Here is a 23,412-nt window from a genome sequence, read left to right as displayed (position 1 = left end):
TTTGCGTCTTTTCTGATTCATAGTCTTCATATTTTCCATCTATTACTTTTATTTACTAATATTTCTGTCTACTCTGTACATATGAAATCTACAGTATTGTACAGTATGTCTGTCTGTCCTGGCAAATCAAGGGCCTAAGGATAGTGGGTGTCTTGTAAATCCCTTTTCGGCAAATTCCGGATTTTGGCCTTATAAATAAAATTTATTTGACATTCGTCGCCTGCCATAAAACTTGGATATTGATAAGGGAAGATTTTTTTTCAGGCTCAAGCATAAATAAATAAATAGCCTTTTCTGCTGAAGCAGGAAAAAATTAATTGCCTTTCCATCTGGATAGTAGCCATAGTAACTACTACTGCTACTTGCTAGGAACCCTGTGTCTTGCTTAAAGAAAACTTTCAGGTGAAAGCTACATCTGATGCCGCCTTAATCAATACTCTAACTTACAGCTTTACTATCAGCTATCTTTGAGTTCTAATCTTACCTGAATAGCAATGGGCATCAGCTTATCATCAGGTGTCTTGTGGAAAAGCACGAGTGGAGCCATCAAGTACTGCTTCTTCCCATTGATGGTGTTTGCTGTCACCCCATCCAAACGCTTGAAGTCACACAGGAATATGTTGCCTTTCTGTTTAGAATTTTATTAGTGATGAGAAATGATTAAACTCAAATGCAAACAGGTAAGTGCAACATGCAATACCAAGATGAATCAAGGTCAAGACAATCACCTTCATTTCATCTGCCAAGTTACACTGACTACGGAGGAAGACCATTTTATCAGTGACAGGAAAGTTACTGGGCAGAGTTGCACAACGTCGGATCAGCAGGGGGTTGGTACCATTTAGGAACTGGTAGCCAAAAAAATCATCGTCCTTCCAGTGTTCCTGGACATAGTCTGGGAAAAGAACAGAGTTGAACTTCATTGACTTTAAAACTTTGGGCTAGAAATCTTGCTCTACCACACTGGTAGAGCAAGGTTGTTATAATTCAGTTACATGTCGGAGTGTAAATTATACAGTCCCCTCCAAAAGTATTGGAACGTTAAGGCAAATTCCTTTGTTTTTGTTGTTCACTGAAGACATTTGGGTTTAAGATCAAAAGAAGAGTATGAGACAAGCGTTTAGAATTTCAGCTCTCATTTCCTGGTATTCACATCTAGATGTGTTAAACAACTCAGGACATACCACCCTTTGTTTGAACCCACCCATTTTTCAAGTGAGCAAAACTATTGGAACACGTGACTGACAGATGTTTCTTGTTGCCAGGTGTTGCCTTTTAGGTTGATTGTCCAAACATTAAATAGCTCTGCATGACTAGTCTAAGTTTTCATCCTTGGTTCAAACCTATAAAGACGGCATTTCCTATTAAAGAGGATGAACCAACATGAAGACCAGAGAGCTGTATGGGAGAAAAGCAAGCCATTGTCAAGCTGAGAAAGAAGGAAAATCGATCAGAGCCATTGGACAAACATTGGGCATAGCAAGCACAACAATTTGGAGTGTCCCAAAAAAGAAAGAAACTACTGGTGTACTGAGCAACAGACGTCGAACAGGTCGGCCAAGGAAAACAACAGTAGTTGATGACAGAAATATCATGAGAGCTGTGAAGAAAATCAGTAAGTGACATCACCAACGACCTCCACAGTGCAGGGGTGAAGGTATCACAATCCACTGTTGGAAGAAGACTCAGAGAGCAGAAACATAGAGGCCACACCACAAGATGCAAACCACTCATCAGCAGGAAGAATCGGAAGGCCAGATTAAAATTTACAAAGAAGTACAGAGATGAGCCGCAAAAGTTCTGCAACACAATCTTATGGACTGATGAGACCAAGATTAATCTCTAGCAAAGTGATGGAAAGGCCAAAGTGTGGAGAAAGAAAGAAACTACTTATGATCCGAAGCATGGTGGAGGTAATGTCATTGCTTGGGCGTGCATGGCTGCTTCTGGAACAGGCTCATTAATATTTATTGATGATGTAACTGATGATGGTAGCAGCAGAATGAATTCAGAAGTATACAGAAACATTTTGTCTGCCAATTTACGGAGAAATGCATTGAAACTAATCAGGAGGAAGTTTATCATGCAGCAGGACAATGACCCAAAGCACACTGCCAACAAAACAAAGGACTACATCAGGGGTCGATGGGTCGCAGGCTTGAGGTGGTTATTGCAAGCAAGGGTTATGCCACCAAATATTATTTACTTTAAGATTATTTGTTCCTTTACTTTTGCTCACCTAAGAATGCTGTGGTCTAATACAAACAGTGATATGTCCTGAGTTGTTTAACACATCTAGATGTGAATACCAGGAAATAAAAGCTGAAATTCTGAACTTTTGTCTCATACTCAAAAGTTTTCACTGAACAACAAAATCAAAGGAATTTGCCTTACCGTTTTTGGAGGGGACTGGATGCAATTAAATATAATAACTAGTTTTCTCATGAGCAAAGCCTAAATTTAAAAAACGTCTTAATTTTGTAATATATACACATTTCGTTCTTTCACATTTTCTTTCCGTTTAATGAGCCAAGTAAAGAAGTCAATAGATTACTGAGTATTCAGTAAAATTGACTATCTGATAAATTACATTTTTAGAGTATAATGAGATACTGATAAAAATCTGAATTACCACAGTTGAATGTAGACTAATATGCATACATTATCAAGTATTCCATTAAACTACCATGATAGTACAGAACCTGATATGTCAGTCTGTTTGAAGCAGAACACCCGACGTAAATCTTCAAGATTAGTCCAGTTCTTCTTCGAATTAGCCAGTCCCTTCAGTTGCAGCTCAGTCAGCCTAGAAAATAAAAACATATAGTAACATTATCGTTATCCCTTTAATAGTTTTGGTATTAAATAGGTATGTAGGCAGGTACACAGTTACATAAATAGACAAATATCTGACAGAATTTGAGAACTTCACCCTGTGGATGCGGTGTAGAGAAACTCTGTAGTCTTGGTGAAGGAGAAGCGGACCTCACAGGGCAGAGAAAGAGGGTTTTCTGCCTTTATGCAGTGAGGTATTCCCTCTACATAAACATCCCAGCTAGGAAAAACAGGAAAGAGCAGAGTGGTAATTATGCAAGCATAATATACATGCCAATATTCAATATTGCAACATATGTTATTACCCTGGCAGCTGTAACAATCATGTTATATGGTGGTTGATTTATCATTATATATCATGAATATATTCAACCAAACATGGAAGAGGTTTGGATGCTGGTAGTTCCCGTCTATAAGCTCTGAACTCTTACCGATAGTCGTGCTCTCGCTGCTTCAGCTCCTGCTGCCGACTGTACCTGCCAAGATGATGGTTGTCTACAAAGACTGTCAGAGCTTAAAGAAAAAACCACATTAAGGTTTGAAATCGTTGAATTATACAGTATGTGGGAATGATTACTCATAAAACTCCTTATAATCTAGCTTTCAGAAGATGTCTTTCTTTTGTCTTCTGTGGTCAGCACAAACCTGTTCCCTCTCTGAAGCGGTGCACCTCTCCGTCAGTGATCCAGCGGTAGATGGGAAAGTTGTAGGTGAATCCCTCAGGAGATTTCACTACCACTTTGGTAGAGAACCAGGAGTCTTCAGGGAACAATGGGAGAGGCTGTTTGTCTAGTTCAATCAGAACCAGCTGTCCAATGGAGAGCGGGCAGGACACAGTAAAACTAGACACCTGGGGTGATGAGAGAAATTATTTGAAAACATTTATACAAGAAGAGAAAGTGTGTTTAGTAATTACAAACTGAGCTGTAGCATCCCAATAATTAGCATCCAATTACTTAATGTAACAGAATAAAACTTTGCATAAAATACCAAATTTATTAAGCTGATTATGGGGATTTTTTCTTCTTATATAGGTCACCTTTGTAGCCGTAGAGGTTACAGAGCAGCACATATCCTGTTGCTGGGAGGGTTTAGATCAGCTTCTCTAAATTGGTATTTAATAATCTCATAAAGGCAAAGTTGAGGAAGTGTCTTATACACTAAAACAGAGAAGGACTTACTGTTCCCATTATGAAGGATGCAGCCCCTTTGATGCTCTTGAGCCACTTGCGTTCACTCTCCCATCTGTGCCCACCAGCTTAATGAAGATATTGTTAAAAGTGGTGGCACCAACGAGATTGCCAGTGGATACGGTCACTTCATATTTCACCATTTTCACTCTGGAAAGCAAAAGTGGGGAGAGAATAACAACAATTCTCAGCACTGATTGGGTTAACTGTGAGTTAACTGTTAAAAAACCCCAATTAAATATAATGATACATATATAATAATCAATTTGTCTTTTCTCACTTATCTATAATGGATGGAAGCCTATAGGGGACAATATTAAACAGATCATGTAGACTTGAAAATGAAAATGTAATTCCACCACAGAATTATGAATTTCCCCATATGTGTTTTATCTTATATGAGTTATTTGAAAAAAACTTTCACATATGCTTGTATGGGTGTATGTTAAAATGAAAATGGAAAAGCTTTTGACATTTAAAGTCCTATCCCACTGTACAGTGCACAGTACTCAAATATTCAATTCAAATTTGGAAATTATGGTAACTTCTGTCTTTCTCAAGCTGGACCCTATTTTCCCATGTTTTTGCGTCTATGTGACTATTTAGGACAACATTTTTAAAATTGGTCCAACAGTGCTACAATGTAATCTGAGCAATTGTGGACTGTCAAAGTACATCCACTAAAGTGCTTGTTTTTGTCACTGACTAAGATTGTTATTACAAGTTTCTGACAACATTAATAATGAATTATGAAAAGGATCCCTACAGAGATAGACCTTTTTTTAAAGAGTAAATCATTTTAGTCCCCCGACCCGACCCCAGTTAAGCGGATGAAGATGGATGGATGGATGGATCATTTTGGTTTAACCATAAACAGATGCTCTCTTTGAAGCCACCAGACTACTTTGACAAAAACAGTGATTTTATTCCCATAAGACTATGTGAAAATGCATTTTGAATTTTCATTTCCACTTTACGCAAATAACACATAAATATGGAGGAAGGTATGATGCTATTGTGGAATTATATCTAATTTTCATGTTTACATTATTATTGCAATATAGTCCTCTATAGGATTTCGTAAGTACAGAACAGTCATTGCTATTTAATAATTTCATAAAGCAACTCTCACCTTCAAAGTTCCTTAGATGAACTTCTCTTTTGATAAAAGTAATGAAGAGTCGTTTCTCTTTTTATACATACAGTTTTGTGGGAGTGTTCAGTCAGCAGCAGCTCTGGTGTTTGAATGTGTGAACAATTACTGCACTTGCAAAACCACGGGAAGATATTGCAAAAAAGGATTTGTTAATGCTTGTTGTGGTGGCAGCCAAACTGACGGTGAGTCAGTTAGTTCTTATTAAATGCTAAAACAACATTCACCTACACAGTTTAGTAACATAATAATGAATAATTTCTACAAGTTGGGAAATGCATACAGTAGAACATACAGTACATTACAGACAAATGAGTTACATGTAAACAAGGTAAATGCAAATACTAGTTTTGTTTTTTATTGTTTCATACACAATCATAAACTCAGTAGCCACCTTATTAGATGCACCTGTACAATCTACCGCAATTACAACAGCTCTGACATAAATTCTATCTTTGCAAAGCCAATGAGTTCCCTGGATCAACTGGCTCCGAACAGTCAGGCTGACATACATCAAGATATTTATGTTGGTCACAGACAGCTCAATGTATCAGTGCAAAGCTACTACAACACATAGCAGTTTGCCCCCCTGCCCCCCAAAATTATTTATTCAATCATTCTTTTTTTTGAGACTGAAAATAAAAATTTTTCCCTGTAAGTATATTTAGAATTATTATTATTATGAAATCAAACTGGGTTAATAAGGAGATTATTTCTTTGCAGTTTTCATTTTGCACCACAGTTTTATTATTTTATGTTTAAAAAGTCTAAATACAATAATGACATTGTTTTTTTCCAATATACAGTCTTTCCTCTCATCCCTTTTTTAAAGCAAAGCTGAGGTATGTTGTCAGATTTGAGGGGAGGGGACAGTCAGGAGTCCAGTGGGCTTCAGCTTGTTGATCCCTCCATCCAGGATACAAACTCGTGGGAAATTTACCTTGACCAGATGTGCTGCAAACTGGGAATAAATGAAACAAAGAGATAAGCAGTTATTTTACCTCCCTCCGGGAACTGCAAGTACTCATCACCTTATGTGAATCTAACATTGTTATGTGGCTTCCTTGAGTTAAAACAGAACTTGTGCAATTGCTGCATGAGAAATAACTTTACACAACAGCCTTCAACATTTATGAAACAACTTGACGCAATATATGCAAGTCATTGCATGATGCATTACGTGTGTCAGTGTAAAAGTAGATACAAGCCAAATACTGAGTGTGACTTTGAGGAAGTAAAGTGAAAATTAAATTAAAAATGTGACTTAACTAAACTGTAATCCAGTTAATTCAGAGATAGTGTTAGTGCTACTGCATATGTTGTGCATGTGGTATACCTAATATTTTGTCTCAATAACACCACTAACTACAGACTCAAAGGTTACCATGAAATTAATTCAACACCTCTCTCACACAACCTGAACAAAAATCTAATATCAGACTGAAACATAATACTGTAAGCTAAAAAGTAAAACAGATGTTACTTTTCTTGTGGCCTCTCATTGACTTGTACTGTGTAATGTGTGCCCTTGAGTGTTCATAGATGGTGACAATGAGTACTAAAAATTCATATGTTAGGAAATCTGATAATGCGACGTACGTATCTGACTGTCAGACGTCATACACACAAGAGCTTTTACGAAAAAAACAAAAACTGACAGATGAATGAACTTCACATACATTTTATGAACAAGAGTTGGGGTTTAATCTGTTAATTAACAGAACATGTTAGCATGTTCCAGAGATTTCTGTAAGTCTTCAGCTGACACTCTAGGATTCTTCTTAACCTCATCGAGCATTCTGCACTGTGCTCGTGCAGTCATCTTTGCAGGACAGCCACTCCTAGGGAGAATAGAAACAGGGCTTCTCCATATATAGATAATTTATCTTACCATGTACTAATGAACATCAATGCTTTTAGAGAGTCTTTCTTTTAACCCTTTACAGCTTCATGCAAGTCAACAATTCTTAATCTTAGGTCTTCTGAGAGCTCTTTTGTTCGAGGCATGGTTCACATCAGGCAATGCTTCATAAGAATAGCGGAGTTAAAATTGGTGTGTTTTTATAGGGCAGGGCAGCTCTAACAAACACCTCCAATCTTGTCTCATTAATTGGACTCCAGGTTGGCTGACTCCTGACTACAATTAGCTTTTGGAGAAGTCATTAGCCTAGGGGTTCACATACTTTTTCCACCCTGCACTGTGAATGTTTATACAGTGTGTTTAATAACAAACATAAAAATATATAATTGTTTTTATGGTATTAGTTTAAGCAGATTGTGTTTGTCTATTGCTGCCTTAGAGATATTCAGAGTACCTATTCTTCAATGGTATACCACCTTTCAAAATAATTTTAATTAAAAGTTCACCAGAAAAATAATAAGAATAATGAATACTGCTGGTATTTTTTAAAGAGGTGGTATTATGCTCATTTTCAGGTTCAAAATCTTATTTAGGGGTTGTACCAGAACAGGTTTACATGGTTTAATTTTCAAAAAACACCATATTATTGTCAAACTGCACATTGCTGCAGCTCCTCTTTTCACCCTGTGTGTTGAACACTTCATTTTAGCTATGGCGTGATATATCTTGCCTCTACATGGGAGTTGCACATGCGCAGATCCTAGTTAAGGACTACTAGCCAATCAGAAGCAGAGAAGGGGCGGGTCAGTGAGAAGCCGGTAAACACAGCTTTGGTTCAGTCGTATATGTTCCCCTTACCAGCTTAGCAACATAAACTTGAGCAAGAGTTTCAGAGTGGTGAGTTATTAATCTGTAACAAATGCATCTTTCATCCATAAAGTTTAAACTGAGCTCTGTCTCTACATCACAGTAACAACTTTCTGTCCAACAACCGCCTGGAGGGTAGCTAGTGTTTGGAAGGGAGAGGAGAGGTGTGTGCTGCAGCTCAGTGTTTTTCCACCGGTGTTTTTGAGGGCGTGTTGGACTAGCTGCTTGGCGAGCATTATATGACACGCATTTTGCAAAAGGGCTACAAAAGAGCTGTTTTCAGGCAGTTCAGAGCAGTGTTTCCTGTGGGAAATGGGAACTCCCTTGGGTTGGACTTTTGCAAACCTATTACATGCACAAAAAAACATATATAACTCAAAGTCGAGGGAAAAAGCCAAAAAGCATAATATCACCTCTTTAAACAAAATAAATAAATCAAGCCTTACTTAATACCTCTGTGTAAAACTGTAAAACCCTTAATGTTAAGACAAATAAAACATCTTATTTTGTCTGCTTGAGTTGTTGGCTGGTCTCACACACACACACACACACACACACACACACACACACACACACACACACACACACACACACACACACACACACACACACACACACACACACACACACACACACAGCTAGTTTGGAGTACAGTTTAAACATTTCAAATTCAATCAGACTTCAGTTCAATCAACTTAAATGTCGACATAAAAACTGAGCAGGAAGAATCAGGCTTCCTTGTGAATGCCAATGGGGTTTAAATGTTAAAGGTTTACAGTGATGTGGGGGTGAGTGGACTCATTGCTTTGCCCCAAAGTAATGATAATTCCACTTGTATGGTGCACAGAGATGTGAATGGCATTTAAGCACAATTGGGTCCTTTTATCGAACTTTAATTTCGTGACCTGCTCGACTGAAAGGTCTGGTGAATTACTGAGGTTTATCATAAAAATGGAGAATTTCGAGTGTGGGCTCTTTTACCTTGAATAAACCAAAACACAATATCTTAAAACTTCAAAATAATGAAATGGAATTCATCCAGTCATAAGTATGATCAGTAGTCATACTTGCCTGTGTAATGTGATGATGATTATTCATCCCTAATACCTATGATGTAGAAAAATCATCCAACTAATGCCTGTGTAACAAACCTAATTTTGTACTTATGCTTCAGCTATTACCACGTGCTGATAACGTGAGCCACAAACGGTTCACAAACAGCGCTATTTACACTACAGTCCCTCTGCAGATGAATTCATCAATTACTTTGTAACGGTTGTTGCAACCAGGTTAGAAACAGATCTTGCTGCTGCATCCTAAACAATGTAGGACTGTCTGTTAAATTAAGGAGAACTACTTACTTTCCTCATTTACTTTCCAACACATGGAATGAGTACTTCTTTTCAAAATTGAGATTTTGCCTGAAGCAATGTGCTGAATTTTACTAAGTTAGGTTAATTTATTCTAAAGAGAGTACAAAATAAGAATTTATAATGATCAATATATAGTTCACTGTTCTGATATGCTGAAGTGAGCAAAGTTATTTTTGTGCACTGAAATCTAAAATTCAGCCTCAGCTAATGTCCTAATGTCTTTTAGAAAAGAGGCAAAGACACAGTAGGCTTTATTTACACTGTACATCACTCATTAACACTACTGAGAAGTTAGAAGAGTATCTGATTAAAAAATATGTCTTCTCAGACCCACATCTATTTCTGGCGTACACTCTGCTCCCATTTTGGTGATTTTGTCAACAACAACAAAATAAAACTTTAATAATAATTTACAAAAGTTTTCATAATTGGAGAAAACTAATATTTGGAGCAAATGCACAGAAATAACGCAATAATGCTTAAAATGTAAATGAACTATTTTAATTACACACTCTCTTAACTGTTAAAAGATATATGGTGCTGTGTGTTCACACTGTGCTGCTCTTCAACATCCAGACAAAAATAATTTCCTCCATCATGGCACTGCTGTTTTAGAGCAATGAGACCAGTGATGTTACTGGCTGAGAGCATTGTTATTAGTTACTACCCCCATAAATCTATATTTTTATTTAAACTATTGCACTTGCTGCTAAACCAAAATAGTATAATTATAATTATTTGCATTTGTCATTTCACTTGCACAATTTAAATAGGGCCCTAAGTGTTTCCTCTTATGCTTAGCATTTTAATTTAGTGTGCCAGCATACTAACATTTGCTAATCAGCACTGAACACAAAGTACAGCTGATGTGGCATGCAAGTCATTTGTCCAAAACCAAAGAAAGTTTGACCAAATCATGGTGGTAGATGTGAATTTAGAAGATAATGTCTAAACAGAATTACGGGGCAATCCAGCCAATACTGGTCAAGACATTTCTTAGTGCTCATGGTAGCGTTGGTGGAATAGTAAGTACAATGTGTAATTTGCAACCCAACTGCCAATTTTGGTGAGTTTTTGCCGAAAGAAAGAAAGAAAGAAGTGTGATAACTGTGTCAGTGAGTCATTTCACATGAAAATGTCTTTATTATGGTGGGGATCAGGATAATTCCAAACAATCACTGCTTCAGAAACACCTGCTCTTGTGCAGTTAGTTACAGCAGATCATCAGAGGGGTTTTTAAATCAGAAATTATGACCCTGAGGTCTGCTTTCACTGCCCTGACATGACCCCATCCAGGATATGAAAGGATGTCACATTCCTGTCTTAATCTTTTTGTTGATTTTACCAGATCACTAAAAAACATCTCTTAAATAAAGCTAAGAGCGCTTTGGGCTAAATAGTAACATTTAGTATGCTAACATGCTCATAATAACAATGCTGATGTTCAGTAGGTGTAATGTTTAAAATGTTCACCTCTTACTTTAGTTAGTTAATGCTGAAATTTGCGTTTAGTGCTAATTAAACTCAAATTACAGCTGAGGCTGATGGGGATGTTTTGCAGGCATTTGGTCATAAACCAAATAATGGGACAAACTCAGTTGCTGACCTGATGATGATGTTAGATGAAAAGGAGAGAAATTTAATTTTGAGGTTGACATGAATGTGTGAACCAAATTCCTTGGCAATCCATCCAAAAGTTGTTGATATTTCAGTTCTGTGTGTGTGTGTGTGTGTGTGTGTGTGTGTGTGTGTGTGTGTGTGTGTGTGTGTGTGTGTGTGAGTGAGAGACAGAGAGAGAGATTGCTTTCTCACTATAGCAGCACTCTTCATGGCGTGGCTAATGATCACAATCACACGTCCTCTGTAGTTCTGTAGGACTCCTGTTGCAGGACACTGCACCAGCTCACCGTCAGGGCTGAATGCTGTGCTGAAGGGAATGTTGATGCTGCCAGATATATGGCCTCTGCTGAAGCTGGAGGCAGTGCGGTTAAGGAGTACAGCTTTGAACAAGTATGGCACCTCCTTGGAACAAGGGCAAGGAATGAAGTGAACCCTGTTTTTTTATTTCATACAGTTACACACTGAATTTCATGGGAACCATAATATCATTGGAAGACATGGATACAGTATGAAATAATATCAAGTCAGTTCAGTGATACCCTAATTAAAGTGCTTATTGTACTGCTTATCAGACTGACTTCGAATACAAAAAATATGTAAGACAAGCTTCAAGATAGCAGCGTGGGACAAATTAGCTCTCTTAACTGAAGGGAGGGAAGGCAAAGGAAGAATAAAACATATACAGTAGGAGATATAATAAGGAGTCAGCAGGAGAAAAGAAAAAAAGGACTATGTCTTAGTTAGAGGTTTGCTGTAAAAGGACTATGTTAGGTTTGCTTGAAAAACAGAGGGAGTATCAGTACAGGGGCAGTGAACAACCCCAGATTGCTATATAAATGAATAAAAACTATTGAGAAAAGGAGATATTACAAGGTAAAGGAGGGTAAAGGAGGTAAAAGGAGTCTTATTTCTAGTCATAGTGCAGCTATTGACATTATTGCTACATATTCTATCACAAGTGGTGCTAAACTCTCTCAAATTATGTTCACTAAATCATATCAGCTGCCACAATAACATACTGCCGGTATGTTACATAACATAGTGTATAATCCAGTAGCTGGCAAATCCTGTTGTTATTTAGCTGTGGAATTTCAAGCAGTACATGCCAGTTGTTTTACATCAGAGAATACCCACCAGGTACATCGACAGATAAATCTAGATTGTCCTGATTTACCCCGCAGAGGTCTTAATTTAATCCACTTTTAGTGACCTGAGACACCCACAACACATCTTTGCCTAAGATCACAGTAAAGGTGAACAAGGGTTGCCAAATCCTGTGAAAGTGGTCAAATTCCATTTGTTTATGTGAGTTAGCCTGAGGAGCCTCTGTCTATCAGGAGGCTCCAGTGTAGGAATTTGACTAGAGGAACTGCCATTTTAAAATCCTTGCTCTATTTACTAATCCTTATTGATTAATGGCTCTTTCACCCCTTTAGACAATTACCATTCCACTGACGATGTGAAGGATCGTCTGCATTTCTTACTGGCAGGGTTTTCTGGGCTACTCCTGGTTATAAATAAAAACTACTTATCTGCAAAAGCTAAATTGATTTCTTTATGCAATATTGTAATTTTGTGCAGAGATACAAAAAAGATGGATAAAGAGGCTATTGAATGTGGCAAGCAGTGAAAATTTTCAATTTTAATCTAAGGGACTTACAAGAATGGTTTTTAAATGTGAAACTTATATTGCTTTGTGTGTATGCATATCAACCCATGCATATTGTAGCTGTCCTTTGAAAACCATTTTTTAACAATTTCAGCTTACCCAGTGGGTTTTCTTTTGGATATCAAACACGCACATATACCCACACATGATGTACACCCACGTAGTCAGTTGTTGCAAAGAACTTCTTCACTTAATACACTCAGGTACAGTTTCGTATATTTTAGCTTTACAAAAAAGCATTAAAAATTCTTAGTCATGATTATCAGCTGACTGTTGCAACAATAACCAGAACTAGATTGTGCAATTTCTGGAGAAATTGCGGTGTGAATGCTGGCTGTTGGAGGCTAGCCTCTCCTCCGCTCTGGTCAAGAAATGTTGAGGAGAATTTACTATTGAAGCCTATGGAGGATTTTCTGTCACTCTTGTCCTTTGGCAGCACACAAAGACAAATCTATAAGTCCGAGGGATTTACTAAACACGTGAGGAACCACAACAAAAATACCTACATTTCTAGTATAATTTCATGCCTGAAGAGTTAAAATTGTGGTCAGGCCAGCGATTTAAAAATTATTTTTTATGAGTTCTCCAGCTGGCTGCCCTCAAGCGATGACATCACGTGCTCTAGCTCTGAACATTCCGTCTCATCCGCTTCCATTATAAACTCAGAAAAAGCCTGAATTCTTTACCAGACTAAAATCCCAATTGTGGAAAAAGTATAAAAGATATGAAAAAGTTGAATACAACCTTAATAGCTTAAAGATTTCTGAACATTTTAAAGTTGAAATGAGAGAAATAGCTGAAAGTATGCAGAAGTAGTAGGCTTTGAAAGCTGAAGCAGCTGAAACACGATTCTCCATTGACTTACATTGTATTAAAAATGTAAATGTAAATGTAAAAAATTGCTTAAAAAGCTTAATAGCTTAAAGTATAAAAGCTACAAAAATAGTTGAATATTTCCCATAATGTCCTTAAAGAGCTGAACATTATGATAGTTGAATGGTTTTTGTAGCACAAAGTATGCTGAAGTTATCGAAGCCAAAAAACGTACGGAAGAATAATAATAAAGGTTAGCAACAACATAGGATGCGAATGCATGCAGCATTGACACCCAATAATAATAAAGATTTGGATAACAATAGAGTGATTGCCTCCAGCAATAATAAAGGTTAGCAACAACATAGGATGCGAATGCATGCAGCATTGACACCCAATAATAAAGGTGAATGGCTCCAGCAATAATAAAGGTTAGCAACAACATAGGATGCGAATGCTTGCAGCATTCACACTCAGTTATCTCATGAAAGAGGAAACTATGGTATAGCCAAAAGGCCAGAAGAATGCATTTTGCACAGGATCACAGGCTAATCTCCACTGCTTTACGTTCCAGTTTCTCAGACTGCAGGATATGATGGGGTAGCCTGGGTGGATAAGAAGGGCCTAAATGACTGGCACTGAACTGGCAGAACATAACTTAAGTATAACACCCACCCTAAATCTGCCCCTATTTTCCTTGTATGGGAACCAGGCAGTTTAACCCTCCGTGCCTGTGGTTCCTTTTTTAAAACTCTGCAAAGCACTGGCACCAGGTCAAGAGGTAATCAAGAGATTAGATACACTGTGGGATAAAGAGAAAGACTTCTTGCAGAAACATGTGTAACTGTGTAAGCATTTTGTTCCTGTGTGTGTCAGGACCCTTTAACCTTGTGTAAACATTTCATGAGTGAATGAAAACATTTGTCTTTATGTGCAATTAAAAGAGAACACAGAATCACATATAAAACCGGCATTGATATGGCACAGGCATGACATATTTGTGCCAAACAGGTGCAGACATCATATAAAAACCACCTGCATAAATTCAGGGATGCATAAATCACAGCTTTTACAGAGACCTGGCATACACTTAAGGACTTGGACTCTGACCTTACAGGAACCAGGTTGGTTCACCTGTGAGACTGAACAGAGACATGCTCATCAGAGAGAAATCTCAAAGCAGAGGGATCTGTCTGTATTTCAGCCAGTTGCAGGGTAGAACATCACTGTCAAAGTGGTTGTGTGCACACTGAGTTGTAGTCAGTGTCTGTGTACCTGGATATGTGCGCAAGCACAACAAAATTGCAATTTGATTAACCTCAAATTGTGCATTTGTGTTTTTAAACCAAACAAAATCTAAAGGTGCCGGTATACTTCTTCAGAGGTGCTTGTGGTCAATAGCTTGGGAAACCCCCTCCCCCGACATCCAACATCGGAATTCAGGGGACTGTGTCCGACAATTTCTGTTTCGTTCCAAGGCCAACAATTTGACATTCACACCCACTTCACGCTGTGATAGGTCAGCTTTGCGAAAGTGAGAAAGGAACCTTCACTAGTTCTCTTTATTCATTCCTTACACAACTATTTCTGTCATTTTTTGTGTGTACCAATATCCCCAAATGTAAATCATATTGCGTCCATATGACAGCCAGCTTTTCCGTAGGCTTTTCTGTGTGGCCGTTATGAACAATTATAAAATATAAAATGTTGTTTGTGTGCGTCAGGATCCTTTAACCTTATGCAAGCATGAGTGACCACCAACTAAAGAGAACAATGTTTCACACATCAGACCGGCATAGATATGGCAAAGCCATGACATATTTGTGCCAAACAGGTGCAGACATCATATTAAAAACAACCTGCACAAATTCAGGGATGCATAAATCACAGCTATTGCTGAGTTTCCCTACCAGTCAGTCAGAACTGAAGAAGTCTCTTGAATGAGGGATGAAAGTATCTTCAGCCAAATCCAGTTGCTATTGATTTTAACCTTCCTTGGATAACTATATCTGGATCAATGAGAACCTTCACAGACGTAATTCTCCTTTCATGGGAAACAATTCAAAAAGTTAATTTCTTTCACATATCCACTACCTGTTTGATTGAAGCATAAAATGTAAGATTTATAAAGCTTAAGGAAACAGAAAGCTTCGAGCTGGAGTAGGTTTGCTGATGTTAATTCTACTGGAAATAACCTCATCTGTAACTGACAATACTGCATATCTCAGTTTTGTGAACACAAATGTTAGCAGAAAGTTTGATGCTTTGTTGGACACAGTCCAAGATTGTGCAAACAAGCTCCCATCTGTGTGCACCATTTCCGGATGTGCCTCAGCAGAGAAAAAAGTAGAAATATATGTATATATCAAAAATGCCAGCATTACAGAAATAACTGCTGAGACAGGTGAGCAATTGACATGTACATTTCATAGCAACACAGAAATGGTAAGGATACTCCTCTACGGTGCGGATGTCAACAGCGATGATTTTGGGCTTGCCAGCTTTGGTTCTTTTGGTGGGCCCGGCCAATGACAGCTCACAAAGGTCGATTAAGTCCTCGGCTGAGATCCTAGGGGATACTTCTGCTTTCAGGTCACACAGCGCCAGAGGCTCCCGAGACTACAAGAAAGGAAGTCACTGGATATCAGATGAAGAGGGAGAAAATTGTAGCGCAGCCATTCAGAGAGTTTCTTAATTTAAATAATGGAATTTGGACAAGTAGTCATTGTAAGATGACACAAGAGAGACAGAAAGAACAGTGTCGGGTTGGATATTACTGTTTCATTAAAACCAGGAAAACAGCGATTAGCCTGAATGCCTTCTTTGTTAACTAAATCTCCTCTGTATTAATGAAATATCTTTCGCTGTCCTTTTAAACAGCTACCTCAAGAATAGAATTACACTCTGTATTACCATAAAAACAGTATTACAGCTCAGAGAGCACCAGAGAAGACCAGCAGCAGTGACCAGAACATGGTCCTTTGCCAGTTTCCGCCTGCGCTGCCAAATGGGTTCATTACAGCAGCGAGCTGGAGGCATGGCTGCAGGGGAGTGAACCCTGGTCTCTATAATGGTGAAAGTGTGTGGCAATTCTATGATTCCCAGATGCCCTGAAACCATTTTTAAGCATAACAAGTGAAAAGAACAGAGGATGCTGACATTTTTTCCCCCAAGTGCCTTAAACAACTAACAAACAAATGTACTGTGATAATGAGTGCTCATTAAGCAGTTTGGTACTGCTACAGTATTCATTAATATGCAAATTAATAGGGGAGAAATACTAACAGCATAATCTATAAATTTCAGCACACTGTGTGAAGCCATTTAAAGGGCAGAGAAGGGCCAAGTGAGCGTCGAGTAGGTTAAGTGCCAAAACTCTGCCATCCATGAAATAAAATGTTTGACAGCAGCTAACTCCATTGGCTAGCTGAGCAATCATCCACCCACCCAACAGTGAAGAAGTCAGTGTCATCTGTGAGACCTGAAACAATGTTACAATTCTGTCCACTGTCCACCTGAACTACAAGTGTTTCTTTTAATCAGCCTTAAGTGCAGAGTCGACATACTGAATATTTGGCTCTCCAAATAAAATTCTAAAGAAGTCAGAATTTACAATATTACTATATTATACACAGTGGTAAAAGGTAAATTTTCTCAATTACTGTACATTTTTAAGTAACATATAGATACTTGTATTTTACTTGAACATTTCCATTCTATGATACTTTATACTTCTACACTACTCCACTACCTTTTAGTCAAAAATGTTGTACTATACTACATTTATCTGACATCTATAGTTACTGGTTACTTTGCAGAATTGGATGCACTGCAGTAGATTAAACTACTTAACAGTGTGGAATGCACTTTATACACTGTTAATGAATCAATAATAATGATCCAATAGTACATAACACTGACAGAGGCCATGCTACATAATGAGTACTTCAATACACTTTGTTGCTTGTGTACTTTTACTTACATCAAATTAATTAATTGTAGGACTTTATTTATAATGGAGTAGAGCTGACCCCCAATAGTCGAAGATTCGATGCTTCGATGGGCGGAGCCGGATTCAACTGTCAATCTCATAGTCAAAGCTTTGCAGCGAAACAAGGATCATGCCATTTTGGCGATATGGGGGTGCTGAACATCTGATTTTACATAGAACTACCAGTTTTCTCCGAATAAGTTAATATACAGCCTCTTGCAATATACATTTCAACATTTAATGCTGTAAATAAACATGTAAAAGGAATAAAACTTCCAATAAATGTTTTTAAAGTGCGTGAATAAATCCAAAATTGTAACCCTCTGTGCGCATTTCTGCAGGCTGAGGAAATTGCCCACAGTTCATAGCGGTATGAAGTGAAGCCCGGAAGCGAGACAAATATCACGGCAAATCCGCATTATCAGAAAAGAAGAAAAATGATAAACAACCAACGCAGATGTTAAAATTGTTGAAATTTTTCTTAATTTAAGATGCTGTATAGAACACATGAAGTCAAAGGAATGCAATCACCTTATTACACACATAGTTTATTCAACTAGGGTTTATTTTAGTTTTTGCTTAATGATGCTATTTGACCAACACAGTGTATTGATTAATTACAAATATATATTGACATTTAGGCTACCTCTCCTCCACTCTGTAGGGCAAGAGCCTGCAGGACTTAAAAATAAGGTAAAAACATCAAATAAAAAGTGTGCAACGTGTTTCAGCGTCGTCAAGGTAACGTGATAAAGTGGCAAAGTGCTGTCCCGTTCCCGTTTACAGCATTTTGAGCCCTCTTAAACTCAATCACTTTCCAAGTGACATCAGTAAAGTCTGTGAGGGTTCAGGGCTTAGGGCTTAGAGGGGACATTGGGATTGGGCCCAAGCCCCAGCTTCACGGTGTTGTGCCGAGTCGTCCGCACCTGGCGGGACTTTTGGATAATTTATCACCATAAATGAACCAAACAAAGAATATTTCATCGTTTTTAAATAGCCTACCATAGGCTACTTGAAATAGACCCGCGAGAAACCGCGACATGCATGTAGTGTGTAGAGAGAGAGAGAGAGAGAGAGAGAGAGAGAGAGAGAGAGAGAGAGAGAGAGAGAGAGAGATCTTCAAAAAGCCTCAGTTTAGCAGGAAATTTACAGTGTAAGTTGAATGAATAAAGACTGCAGCTCTGCAGGTTCTCAAGATTAAAGCAGAGCTACTGTGTGTAACCCCCCCCCCCCGCGCTCGCAATCGCCATCGCCTATAATGGAATATTGTTTTTTATAGTATGGTATTGCTTTTACTATTATCTGAATACTTCGTCCACCACTGACTCTATGCATATTTCAGGAATACATCTAACAAACTAATTTGTTTGTAGTTTGTACAACTAGTTTGTTTGTTTGTACTCCTTCTTGAGCAAAACACTGACCCAAAGAGACTATAAGGTAACTTAATATTATCATATCAACCTAAATATTATAACATATTTGCAACAATCCCATAAAATAAAATGTAACCAGCGTTTTTGTCGCTATATAGCCAAAAATCATACACTCTATGGTACTTTAAGCCTACTTGCAAAGCCTGATTGCAGGGTTCTACTAAGGCCTGAGTATGTCTGAAACCCTTGTTTCCTTGTAAAGCTGGACTGCAGGTTGTAACAAGAGACATGTTACATTTCCTCTTTCAAATTTTCAATAATAAGGTTTTTGTTTTTGCTTCTAATAAATATTCATTGCCTGTCTCCATTCTCTATAGTAATAATTTGTATGGATTTGTCTAAAGGGTGCAGTTTCACTGTCCTGCATCGTCACAGTCAGAATGGGAAAAGGGAAGAGATTTGAGTGGTGCATTATTTTCAACAAACAACTTTATCCTGCTCCCTTGAATTATCAGCAGAGAGAGATTGACAATAGCTCTTCTGGGCAATATGAGACAGCACGATCAGAGCTAGGATCTACATATTCATTATGTCTTACTGCCACGACCAACGGTTTTGTTTGTTGCAAAGAAAAAGTCACTCACCTCTTCTTTTTCAACTTTCAGTCTGTTCTGTCAAACAATAATTGACCATAGTAAATGTAAATGTGAAAAGAAAAATATAAACACCTGTACCAATTTGATGTAATACAACACAACAGCCCTTCGATGTTTGTTTTTGTTGATCCTAGTCAGAAGTATAGTACGTTTTGTTTCCACCAGGAAACTGTTTAGCAGTGGTGATAAGCCACCCAGATCCTGATGCATCTTGATGAGGGCCAAAACATCAGCCACACTATATGTGGCAGTTATTGTTGGCAAGCGTTTCTCTCTTTCCCTGAAAACTGATATTTTATGTCATTAATGTGTTAATTTTCTAAAATGTTAGTGGACGTGGGTTAATTTCAGGTGCGGTAGCCCACCTCCACTACGAAAGACAGCAAGAAACCCTAAATATAATGCAATACAACACAACACTACTACAACCTGTAGCCACCAAATTTTCCATGGAGTTGAGTCTACATGTTTAAAATAGGCAGCATATATTACAGGACTTTCAATCCCAGATTTTAGACCTGCAGAGAATACAACTAAAATCACTGAGGTGACATTGACTGGTCCTGTCTTGATGGCAACAAGGTAATTGTGGCGGAAGATAGTGACTCCATGGAATTACCCCTTAAACAGCTTGTTCAAAGTCAATAGCAAGATGCTCCAGGTTCAGTGGAAATAACAGAGTGCTGTGCGAGGGAAAAGAAAAGTGGGAGTCCAGTAAGTTCCATTTGAGAGTAAACCAAGATGTGTCTGAACACACCTGCTCAGTAAGACCACCCAAACCGAGACCAAGCCAAGACCAAGACCAGAGTTTATCGAGACCGAGACAAGACCAAGACTTTTAGACCAAGTCGAGACCAACACCGAGGGAGGGCGAGACCGAGTCAAGACCAGTTCCCCACATTACATGACACAAAAAAATGTGGAAGGAGATTATAGGTACTTCTCAAATTGATCTGAAAGATCCACATTCCCATTAAAACACCCATACAAACACTAAGAGCTGAAATCAACATAAGCATCTTTATTAAATACTCCTTTTCCATGCTTACCATCGCGGGGAGGGGTGACTGTTGTTAATGGTAACAACACCTTTTAATTAGGGTTATTGGTTGCATATGAAGCAGTACGTTTTACATCCAATCAAAGTTTGGATGTTAACAAATAAATCAGACAATGCAAAAGCAATTTATTGATATTCCCAAAGTTATGGTCTTGAAATAAATCCTATATCCTGTAAAAAAGTCCTCCATGTCCGAGACCAAGACAAGACCGGGTACAAACGCGGTCCAAGACCAGTCTCGAGTACTACAACACTACTACAGGGGCGCAGAGTTTATTCATTTCAAATGTAGCTTGTACTTGGTTATTAATACTTCAACAAGATGAAATAAAATACAAATCCAAGGGGGCACAGTTGCACCAATCTCTCCATCAAACGTTAAAGTTTGGTTTTGGACCATATACAGCATGTGTGTGTGTGTATAGCTGAGACTTAACCTCCTGAGCTGGCAGGGCTTTTCACTGTGATGAGCAACGATTACAGCAAGTCCTGTTGACTATCATATGCCAGTTTATCACAGAAGCAGTCGTGCATGTGGCTGATGCAGTTCAGTCATACACAGTGTTCTGGTGGTGCTGGTCAGTACAAAATACAATTCACTTCTTGTCTCATGCAGGGAGTTACTAACAGCAATGAGTAAACAAAGGGAAAAAGAGAAAAAAAAGGAAACAAGAAGAACAGGTATTTACTGATAAATGCTAACTCCTGTGTACTGTTCCATGGTCTTGGACCTGTATGAATTTTTCAACATTTGTCTAAACACATACAAAAGTGGGGAAAAGGTAGTGGGTCAACCGCCCTGCCTTTAAGGAATGCTTTTAAAAGATTACTTACTGGAGAAAAAAATGCTTTTCAAGCACAGGGTATACACTTAACATAAGACCATGGATAAGCAGTTGTTATGACAACTCACCAAAGCTAATCTTTTCTGTACACATCATTAAAAAATAACTAAGTGGGTGTTTAGCCAACATGTGTTTGGTAACGGGGCATTTTAGGAACATTTCTGTGGAAGGTCATCAGACAGTGGGGGCGTAACTAACGATTTATTTTCATTGTGGATTAATCTGTCGATTATTTTCTTGATTAATCGATTAGTTGTTTGGTCTATAAAATGTCAGAACAATGTCAATCAATGTTTCCCAAAGTCAAAGATGACGTCCTCAAATGTCTTGTTTTGTCCAAAACCCAAAGATATTTATTTTACTGTCATAGAGGAATAAAGAAACTCAAAAATATTCACATTTAATCAATTAATCATTGCAGCTCTTTCAGACAGGTTACGATCTTTCATCACAAAATGTAGCTGAAAGTGGACGTGGACTTCGGATATCTCTAGTGTTGAATGGGCTCATTTGCTTGGCTGAGCTTATATATAAGCATATTTTCAGTGTGGTGATCAGCAAAGATCAGTGGCAACACCTACAGATCTACACAACACATGCATATCAATTTATCCATACACATACAATATACTGATGGGAATAAGCAAAATATGCAGCCTGTCATTACCAGGGGCAGGCAGAGCACTGTGTGGTGACTTAAATGTCATGATGACTAGTGTGTGCCAGCTGAGAATGGCTTAATGACACTTTTTGCATTTCACTGGCCTGACAATGATGAGGCTAAACTGGAGCCCCTGATAAGTAGACACAAATCCTCTGCAGTGGTTTGTGTTTGTGTGTGTGTGTCTATGTACAAATGCTCATGGTACACAGTTGCCAAAAGAAACAAACCCAGTCACTTGAAATGTTGAACTGGCAAAATCAGTGTTGAACAGCTTGGATAAAGCTTGATGACAAGGTCAATGACTCATTCAAAGTGCCTTCACACTATGTGATTGTAACAGTGCTGGATTCTCATGTATCAAACAACACAGTCTGTGGTGTTTTCTAAAACAAAAAACGATTTTATCTGCCAAGTCTGCAGTCAGACAAAGAGAAGAAGAACATAATTGAGGCCATGATCTGAGAAAAATGCTGACAACAAAGACCCCTCACTGTAGCCACACACGCATAAAAACACACACACACCAATTTCTACACAAGGGAACCTTTTAGAACAGAGAATCCCCTTTTCATATACTTCCTGTTTTAATTCTGGCCATCCAGCGGTTGCTCTAACTTAAATTATTTTTCTTGGGAAAGGGCAGAAAAAGCAGTCTAATGAAATTCATCTCTGTTACTGCAGACAAAGATAGAATTTGAATCCAGACGTGGACTTTGACAACTGAGTTACAGTGGCTGAAACATAATGCTGCTTTAGTGTTGCATAAGCAACTTGCTCTGCATTTAAGTTAGATGACTGAAAAATGCTGGGAGACAGGACCACAGTTTTTCATAATTTTAGTCAGTTATTCATAAAACACTTTAAAGGAATCAAAAATTATACAGCATGTATGTACAGTACTCAAGCTGAAATACTGAACTATGTCTTTGAAGAGCTTAACTTGGAAGATTTGCCACTGGACTATGTTACAGACTTTACATATGACTAAGCTTTTATGACCAGAAACTGTACATGGGGAGACACCGTAACATGTACATGCAATGCCATCCAAAACAACAGACCTGAAATACATCCCATCTTTGTGAAGCGAAGAAGGTTGAGACAGTCAGAGACGTATTTATTCATGGTGCTGTACTGGATTGTATTAAATTGAGAGATGATTGAGTTGTTTCTAAAAAAAAACGTCACATGTGTCATATTGTCACAAAACTATATATAATAAGCTTCAAAAAGCTACAATTTATTGCTGAGGTTTTGTATTAGATTACATCATTAGTGTATATTATAGAGGTGTGACTGTGTCTAAGCCATGTATAATATCTTAGTAAGAGAACATTTAACATACCGGTTTTACCACACTTGTAGAGTACATTACCCCTACCTAACTGGGAATGCTCCATTCGCTCACAGTTTTACATGTTCATGGGTACATGTGACAC

General features: G+C 38.1%; 2 protein-coding genes across 2 annotated transcripts; both read right to left on the bottom strand.

Annotated features, from left to right (window-relative positions):
* Window positions 1–442: 442 nt before the first annotated feature.
* LOC119891068 (arachidonate 12-lipoxygenase, 12R-type-like) lies at window positions 443–5,271 on the bottom strand. Its single transcript, XM_038702398.1, has 8 exons — window positions 5,158–5,271; window positions 4,017–4,175; window positions 3,481–3,685; window positions 3,267–3,348; window positions 2,933–3,055; window positions 2,703–2,806; window positions 729–895; window positions 443–628 (listed from the first exon to the last, which is right to left on the bottom strand). The coding sequence occupies exons 2-8, from the start codon at window positions 4,023–4,025 to the stop codon at window positions 458–460; spliced, it is 861 nt and encodes a 286-aa protein (XP_038558326.1). The 5' UTR covers window positions 4,026–4,175; window positions 5,158–5,271; the 3' UTR covers window positions 443–457.
* A 239-nt stretch (window positions 5,272–5,510) lies between these two features.
* LOC119891067 (TBC domain-containing protein kinase-like protein) lies at window positions 5,511–16,501 on the bottom strand. The gene is made up of 4 exons (XM_038702397.1): window positions 16,349–16,501; window positions 15,837–16,000; window positions 11,092–11,251; window positions 5,511–6,139 (listed from the first exon to the last, which is right to left on the bottom strand). The coding sequence occupies exons 1-4, from the start codon at window positions 16,499–16,501 to the stop codon at window positions 6,029–6,031; spliced, it is 588 nt and encodes a 195-aa protein (XP_038558325.1). The 3' UTR covers window positions 5,511–6,028.
* Window positions 16,502–23,412: the final 6,911 nt, after the last annotated feature.

The sequence above is a fragment of the Micropterus salmoides genome, unplaced genomic scaffold, assembly GCF_014851395.1.
Source record: "Micropterus salmoides isolate LMB-PRFRI ecotype aquatic unplaced genomic scaffold, ASM1485139v1 Ms_hic_scaffold_693, whole genome shotgun sequence".
NCBI lineage: Eukaryota > Metazoa > Chordata > Actinopteri > Centrarchiformes > Centrarchidae > Micropterus > Micropterus salmoides.
The sequence above is the reverse complement of the archived record's forward strand: the minus strand, read 5'-3'. Positions and strand labels throughout refer to the sequence as shown.